At 31.3% G+C, this 8606-nt stretch overlaps 2 protein-coding genes across 2 annotated transcripts in view; one reads left to right on the forward strand and one right to left on the reverse strand.

Annotated features, from left to right (window-relative positions):
• Nucleotides 1–8606, forward strand: part of Slc6a14 (solute carrier family 6 member 14) — a 50938-nt gene that overhangs the window by 21682 nt on the left and 20650 nt on the right. Inside the window, exons 8-12 of the mRNA XM_004648263.2 lie at nucleotides 835–1063; nucleotides 3663–3788; nucleotides 6411–6529; nucleotides 6999–7098; nucleotides 7388–7497. Of these exons, the coding sequence (XP_004648320.1) occupies nucleotides 835–1063; nucleotides 3663–3788; nucleotides 6411–6529; nucleotides 6999–7098; nucleotides 7388–7497 (684 nt within the window). The remainder of the gene's footprint in view (nucleotides 1–834; nucleotides 1064–3662; nucleotides 3789–6410; nucleotides 6530–6998; nucleotides 7099–7387; nucleotides 7498–8606) is intronic.
• LOC105741261 (TATA box-binding protein-associated factor RNA polymerase I subunit D-like) lies at nucleotides 4819–5711 on the reverse strand. The gene is given in 2 exon segments (XM_023708492.1): nucleotides 4819–5360; nucleotides 5363–5711. Coding segments are annotated over 2 exon segments (891 nt in total).

Here is an 8606-nt window from a genome sequence, read left to right on the forward strand (position 1 = left end):
AGTTGTAACCTTCACACGTATTGAAGTTCAGGTGGAGCTCTACAGAGTTTGGAGTTATCCAGCTGCGTCTGGCTTAGGTCTGGCTGCTGTGCTCGGCTCCTTCCTGCTGCAGACCTGGGCTAGGACTGGGTCGGACCTGGGCTAGGACTGGGTCTGGGGGCTCCCGGAACTCGGCAGAAAATCCTACTCCGATACCTTTTTTTTTTTTTTCTTGCTAAGAGTTAATTCATTTTGTCTAGGCCCAAATGGATATGAAGAGTCAGCAAAACTAAAAAAATCAAATTCCCAGTGCAGCAAATTTTAAGAGGAGTTTTTATTTGCAAGATATGAAACAATATTATAATGTTGTAGTAATTAAAATGAGGTCGACAGAGAAATAATGGAACAATATAAAAATGGAAAAATGATTAAAATTATGCATGATCAGTTTTAAGCAGATGAATTTGTCTATATTCTTTCATTTTTGAATGAAATTGAGATTTTACATGTCTTAAGCTGATAATGGATAAATCTCACAATAATTAATGAAAAAGCATATTGTGTAGGTTTACATGCAATAACTTTTCTATAAATTCAAAAACATGCCAAACTAATTATAAAGATAATAAGGAAATAATAAACACCAAAATTGGAAATAAAACTACTGCTGGAGGTTGGAAGAGTGATAAAATCAGGAAGAGCTACAAGAAGACTTTAAGAGACTGGTTTATTTCTTAAGCTGTGTAGCGGGCAATTAGGTGTTCATTGTTTATATTTATAAATACATTTATGTGGAAATATTGTATAAAGATAAAATTTGAGTATATTGTATTAAAGTCTTAATTTTTTCTACAGGTTTGGAAAGATGCTGCCACCCAAATATTTTACTCCCTTTCAGTGGCCTGGGGTGGATTAGTTGCACTGTCATCATACAATAAGTTTCAAAACAACTGTTTCTCTGATGCGATTGTTGTTTGTTTGACAAATTGCCTCACTAGCGTGTTTGCAGGATTCGCCATTTTTTCTATATTAGGACACATGGCACATATATCCGGGCAAGAGGTCTCTCATGTTGTAAAATCAGGTATACAGAATTTTATTTTCTCAACTTTAATTAACATTAAGTTTTGTCAACTTTAATTTTATGAATTTACTTAATTAATGTAGCTCATTTATGAAATTCTTATATAGTGTATAGTAATTCATACTCATGATTTAAGATATGGCATCTTCATTCTCATTTCATCTTACATAGTTTGTTTTTAATAATGTAATTATTCTTAGATGGCCTTGGCAAACAAGGGTATATTGGGGTATAATTGGTTAATGAGCCACAAGATTTTTAAAAATAATTTTATTGAGAAACAAATAGCAATGAGACAATTTCAAAAGTGGTTACTTGCACAGTTTCAATAATTAATACATTGCATATTGTTGTCTTAGTGTTTATTCATTGTACAAGATGCAGACATGATAACCTGTCCACAAACACAAGTAGAACAAATCTCTCTATTCATTGAATTAAGAGAATGCAGCTGTATATCTATCCTAACTATTTTGAGTATACAGATACAAAATGGTCAGTTATCCCCCTTTTTTGGTTAGTTTTGTCAGAGATGGTCATTCCTTTGTCATTTAAATATTGTAGGTGCATGAATTCAGCAAAATATTCCAATATAGCCCAGTTGTCCATAATAGTAATGGATTTTCTGTAAGACTGTAAGCCACAATATTTTTAAAATTTTATTTAATTTTTAATATGTACCATTTACTGCATATGTACAAGCTGTGATATTATGTTAAGCTTGTCATGCACTACAAGATAGATAATGCATACAGAAAACAAATTTCCTTATGTACATTTGCAACATTGAATGTAAATTTTATTCATTTACTTAAATTTCAATATTAACTTATCATTGTATTGTTATTAGCACATGTTTGCAGTCTTATACAAGAAATTTAAAATATGGATCTGAATTTTTAATCATATTAAACTAATATGGAGACTCCAGAGACTTTGACTGTCCAACTTTCAGAGAATCTGATTAATGAGCATCCTAACTTTAATACTATGTCTTAAAGAAGGACAAGTTTGAATCATTTGTACAAAAATGGATGCACTTTGAAATCAAAATGTTAAGTGAAATAAATCAGACACATATGTTGTGATTTCTCTTATATGGGAAGCACATATATAAAGAGCAAAATAAAAGATAGATAATAGGAAATAAAGAGAATGATCTTTTCCTAAAAGGGAGGTGTACAAGAGAGGGAGGTATAGAGTTAGTATAAGAGGGGAAGGGCATGAAAAAAGAATTAATAGTGTTATGTACATTTAGCAACGTCCTCCAATGAACATAATAATTATACACAACAAATATCTACTAGTAAAGATCAAACTTGAATGAAAAAGTAAATAAAATGAACTTTAAACATGTTTACTTATCTGGCTAAAATTCCCAGAGGAAGAACTGTAAGATTCTTCAAAAGTAGGGATTCCTTATTCAAATTTTATTATGGCTAGTATCATTGATAGAAATATTAAGGAATGCTAACAGAATGTCAAGATCAGGAGAAACCTTGGAGATTTTCTAATTTTCAATTCCTCCTAGAAGATCGATGTCCAGAAATATTACCTATGTTATACATGAGCCAGAATATTTAGGAAGTGATAGAGTTTAGACTAGAAGCTTACTTTTAGAAATCATAGGCTAGTTCTCTGAAAAGTTAGAAAATATTAAAATACTTAAAACTGAAGAGCTCATAAGAGGTAGAATTTTAAAAAAATTCTAATAGTTACAGCAAATAGAAAAGAAGGCTAAATATATTTTTTTCTCATGTGCAAGTTTTGCAGGCATCCATAAACCATTCAAATGACAATACTGAATGATTCTGAAAAGAAAAATTTGAAAAGAAAGATGAAGGTATCAGTCTTTCCTGATAGTGTGGTTCATTTAGAACTTCTAGCCTAAGATTAAGTGACCTGATTTAGGTTTTTAGTGTTTAAGGTAGCTGTTCTTCACCAATATCAAAAAAGCCAAAATTGGTTAGACATACCTTAAAATAGTTAAATTTCTTATGTGAGAAATGTTTCACATATAAAATTTATCTCACTAGCTTAATTCATGACATATGTTTACATTATCATATCATATCATATAGAAAACAACCAAGTTAAATATTTTAAAAAGCAAAAGAGAGATAATTATTAAGAATTGTATGTCATGGATTATGTTTGAAAAAAAGATGAGATTTTTGTACTATTTTCATTTTCAAAAGGATAAACTTGAATCATTTGTAGGAAAATGGATGCATCTTGAGACAATAATGCTCAGGGAATAAAGTAAAAACACAAGCTTAAATATTGCATGGATGCTCTTGTAGGAGAGCCCCCAAACATAAATACGTTAAATCTAAAAATAAATGATAAGTGATAGGAAACAGAGAGATAGACATTTTGCAAAAGGGAAGGGCACAGAGAGAAGGAAGGAGGAGACAGTGGAGGGAAGGGGAGAGAACGAATAAATAATTAAGATGAGCCTTGTGCATGTACAGCTCACTGTGGTGAGTGTAATCATTATGTGCTGAAAACATGTGCTAATAAAAATTTTGAAAATACAGCAATGAAGATAAAAAATGTGAATTTTCTTGGCAACTAACCTAAAATACTGCCTTTTTAGGCTTTGATTTGGTATTCATTGCCTATCCAGAAGCTCTAGCCCGAATCCCAGGAGCTCCATTTTGGTCCATATTATTTTTCTTTATGCTTGTGACTTTGGGTCTTGATTCTCAATTTGCATCTATTGGTAAGTAATATGTACTTTCGATGTGAGCAAAACCCTCATATTTTATTCATGTATACTTGAATACCTTTTTCTAACTTCAATTACATGCTATGGCTGTTACTCTTAGAATGATCTTTCTGTATTTGTTTTTAATTTCTAAAGAAACACATATTATTACATTTGTTCCAATATATTTAGAAAATAAATTGTCATAGGTGAATTTGAAATCTCTTAAGTCTCCTTTATTTCTTCACCAGTGTAATTCATATGTGTTCCTAGAGTCAACTACCATTGTGGATTATGTTTTGTTCAGTACATGTTTGCAGATACTATTTATGTACCCATGAATAACATAAAATTTAAATGTTTTATATTTAAGTGAATATGAAATGTGAAGTTACATAGCATGCAAATTACTCTGACAGTTATTTTACATGCCTTATTAATCCATGTGGATCCATAACCATGCAAATCAATTTCATTAACTATCTGGTGCCATATTGATGAGTATTTGTATTCTTTTTTGTTAATTAAACACATTGCTGCAATGACTGTCATATTTATGACTCTACTTACACATGAGAGTTTTAGCTAAGATATAAAACTAGAAAGTTCTGAAGCAATTTCTATCATATTATTCTCTTACACAAAAGAATACTGTAATGGTTTATTCTGTTTATATGGTGAAGTCCACATTCTTCTGGTTGACTTTCTTTCTTTTTTTTTTTTAAAGTTAAGTGAATTTTATTTTAAAGAAATTTCATGTTGATTTAATTAGGGCCATTTTAATGAGGCTGTCTTCAGAGGAGGCCTTTTCAAAAGAACTCAAGCTTACTTCAGCCATCCCATCTGCCCTGCCACAATTCTTCTATCTCCACTTGAATTATGGACAGTGACAACTGTGGTCTTATATCCAATTTCGTCCAGCAATACATTTTTGGAGCATTTATGGTAGATGGATCTGCCTTAGTCTGACACCTTCTCTAAACATGCATTAAGTTCATTCATCTCCTAATTTATTCATAGTAGTACAGGCCGCTAGGATATGCAATTAATTATCTTTCAACTCCAGACCCATGTTCAAACAGAATCCTTCTTTGACATTCACGTTTATCTCCTTTTCAGATCTTTCTGCCCTCTGTCCGTTATTTATGGCCTTGGAAACTCTGTTTGTAGACAAAGCAGCTTCTTTATTCTTCTCTCTTGGTAAACACACATTCATCTTGCTTGGAAATTCAGAACTTATAATGAAACAACTCTCCTCTACTAATTTGATATCACATGCATCATGTTCAAGATGTGTTGTCTCATCTTCTGCTCCTGACTCTTCAATAGGAGAAATGGAGCCATCATCATCCAAGTATTTGTATCTACGACTATCAAGGTCATCTTTTTCTAAATCCTCACCAACATTCATTTGTTTCAATGATTCCTTAAGGTGGTATTCGTACTTCAGTTTTTCAATATAGTTAAAAAATCCTCTTGCAACAGCTTGCTCAAAACTTAAAATCTTCCTCCAAGGTAATGGTTTCCTTCCATCCTCAGATTGTAAAATTGGAAATGTAGGTCCTTTTTCTTTGATTTGTTTTTTACTATGTTTGATCTTCTAGTGTTTTTCTTTCCTTTTGGTCTTCCTCTTGGTGTTAATTTTGGCTTATATTTCCTCTTCTTACGTTTCTTCTTTTTCTTGAATCTTTCAAAAATAGCCTTCAAAGTCAATGGTCTTGGTTCTATGGATGAGTCACTGGATGAATCTGTTTGAATATTCTCAGGTATATGAACCAGTTTCCTCACAGGTTTTCTTTGAGTCCATTTAGGTAAGGAAGGTGCACATTGTGTTTTAAATAAGCTGCTACCCGATGAAGAGTTATCACTTTGATTTTCAATTTCTACAGCTGCATCAGATGTCATATAGTTGACAGGATCCATTCCTGATTTTTCCATCACTTTTTCTTGGTTTTAAAGAATTTCTTCTTCTATTGCGCCACTGGAAAGCTGGTTGACTTTCAAGGCCCTGTGAAAAACCCTCAAATGTATATCTTAATCCTTTCATTTATAGGTCCTTCTACTGTGAGACAGTTCCCTATTTAATGATTACATTTACTTCTTAAACATAGAATGTCTTTCATCTCTATGTGCCTTATTTTTGTTTTATTTGGTTATTTTCTATATGCATCTGATTAAAACAATCACCTGATTTAAATCCTATGAAAATTTTTCCTTCCCTATAACTCTTCTTCAAACTACTTCACCCCCCAAGTCTGGTTACTTTTTTTTTTTTGTGGAACTGGGGATTGAACTCAGGCCCTTGTGCTTGCCAGGCAAGCACTTATTCTACTGTGCTATCTCCCTGGCCCATCAAGTCTGGTTACTTTATAGTTGCTATTATTAAAAAAAAAAAAAAAAACCTTTATAAAACAGACTTAAAAACAAATATGGCTGCTTCTGATTTTTCATTAAAATCAACAAGTGTTCATTGTTAAGAGAAAGGACCATATGGATTATGTTAAATCAGTATATTTTCTCTATATACTTGTAATAAAAGTTTAGATTGTTTGCAATTTGTGATAGGAGTTGAAAGTTGAATTCTGTGATTAACTTTATGGAGGTGACATATAATATGCCACATTTTTTCCTCCAAAGAAACAATTACAACAACAATCCAAGATTTATTTCCCAAGTTAATGAAGAAAATGAGGGCTCCTGTAACTTTGGGATGCTGTTTAGTTTTGTTTCTCCTTGGCCTCGTCTGTGTCACAAAGGTATATTGCAGCTTTTTCTTTTCATAGATAAATGTTAGTTATAAAAATACTTCAGAATCTAAAAAGACAAAATAATATTAATGAAACGTACATGTTCTACTTGGATCAAGCTTTTCCAAGTTTTACCTAACTTTTCTATGTAACTTTGCTAGTAAGAATATTGTGTAGAATAAGATGCACAGTAATAACAACATTCCCAAACATAACAGGATCAGAGACTTTAAACATAGATTTCTTGGAAGTTACCACAAAATACACAGAAAGGACAAATGCTTTTGTAAACCAACTTTTCTAAGTGACTGTCTACAGTGTAAGATGTTTGATATATAAAATACTGTTTTATATTTTAACAGAAATAAAACTAGGGTAAATGTGTTAAATTCAAATTAATTAGTTCTAATTATTAATTTCATCAAACATAAAAATAATTAAAGTATTTTCTGAAATAATCTTTTTTTGTTGTTGTTAGAGTGGAATTTATTGGGTTCGTGTTATTGACCACTTCTGTGCTGGATGGGGAATTTTGCTCGCAGCTATCCTGGAAATAATAGGAATCATCTGGATTTATGGTAAATCATGATTAGAGAATGACTTAAAGGTTTTACTAAAATTGTTTATTTTTATTACTTTATATTTATGTAACTGTATTATTTATATAATTGTTTGATTGAATTGCAATTATAATTGCAATTACACTATCATAATGTTAAGAGTATAATATATTTTTAAAAATGAAGAAAATTAATTGTAGATATAAGCTTCTTTATAGTTGACAGTGTCTTTAGATATAGAAAGAAAATTTACATAATTATTATTTGAGGAAATGGTGAACATTACCACTACTATTGTTTTCTTTAGGAGGGAACAGATTCATTCAAGATATAGAAATGATGATTGGAACAAAGAACTGGATATTCTGGTTATGGTGGAGAGTTTGCTGGTTTGCCATTACACCAGTCCTGTTGATTGTAAGTTAAAAATACATCATTACCTTAGAAAATAATCTATTTAAATGTTTCTGAAATAGATTTTGAGAATAATTGACATTGAAAACAATAAGAAAAAGTAAGCTTGTAAAGGAATGATTTTAGGTTTTGCAGTGTTTGTGGCTATTGCCAAAGTGCCTAAATTAAAATGCCTTTGCAATATTAAGTTTCAGGTGGTGGGTGAGCCTCTTATAGACTTAAAAGTAGCAAATAAGTTAAAATTTATTAATAGGAAAAATAAAAATGAGTCTTTTCAATCTCTAAAACATATACTGAAATCATTGATCATGAAGATCTTAATCTGTTTTCCTTTCCAGAAAATACAAACACACACAAAACCAAGACAACACCTTTAGTGAGTTCCTTTTAAATATTGTGATTGTTAATAGACAATACATTCTTCTATTTATCATGGATGATTTTAGTGTTTGAAATTACAAGAAACTCACAGATGTCAATAGAGTCAATAGTTTTATGTTAATAAATTCAACAATTGGCAATATTTAGAATCTGAAGAAAATGAATGATGACTTATTGAAGAGACATGAAGTATTCAGATAACAGTTCAAGATAGGAAAGAGTTAAATCCTAATCCAACACTTCATGGGATGGAAAAGTGCTGTGGACTAGAATTTGTGGTGGGGTTGTGGTGGTGGCAAAATATCATATATATGTTTGGCCTCATTCCCTTCATGTTTCAAAGCTTTTCCAAAAAGAGAATATTAAGTAACTTTATTTAGAATTTACTTCACATCAGAAGATTTTGACTGTTTTTATGAGGTGTTAGTTTTTATGTATGCTTTAGAATTACAACATCTGTTTAAAGTAGTGCATAGTTTTGCCCTGGATATGATGGATTAAAATATTTAGATTTTCTATATTCTCACTAAATGATTCCATGAATGCCACCAAATGTCATTTTCCTTATTTTACAATTATTTTTTTGGTACTGGGGATTGAACTCAGGATCTTGTGTTTGCCAGGTAGGTCCTTAAGCCACTGAGCTATCTCCCCAGCCCTTACAAATTTATATAATAAGCCCCTTATCAACCTACAGGATCCCACTAGACTTCTTTTCTTTTTTTTTTTTT

The sequence above is a fragment of the Octodon degus genome, unplaced genomic scaffold (assembly GCF_000260255.1).
Source record: "Octodon degus isolate 3935 unplaced genomic scaffold, OctDeg1.0 scaffold00378, whole genome shotgun sequence".
Taxonomy (NCBI): domain Eukaryota; kingdom Metazoa; phylum Chordata; class Mammalia; order Rodentia; family Octodontidae; genus Octodon; species Octodon degus.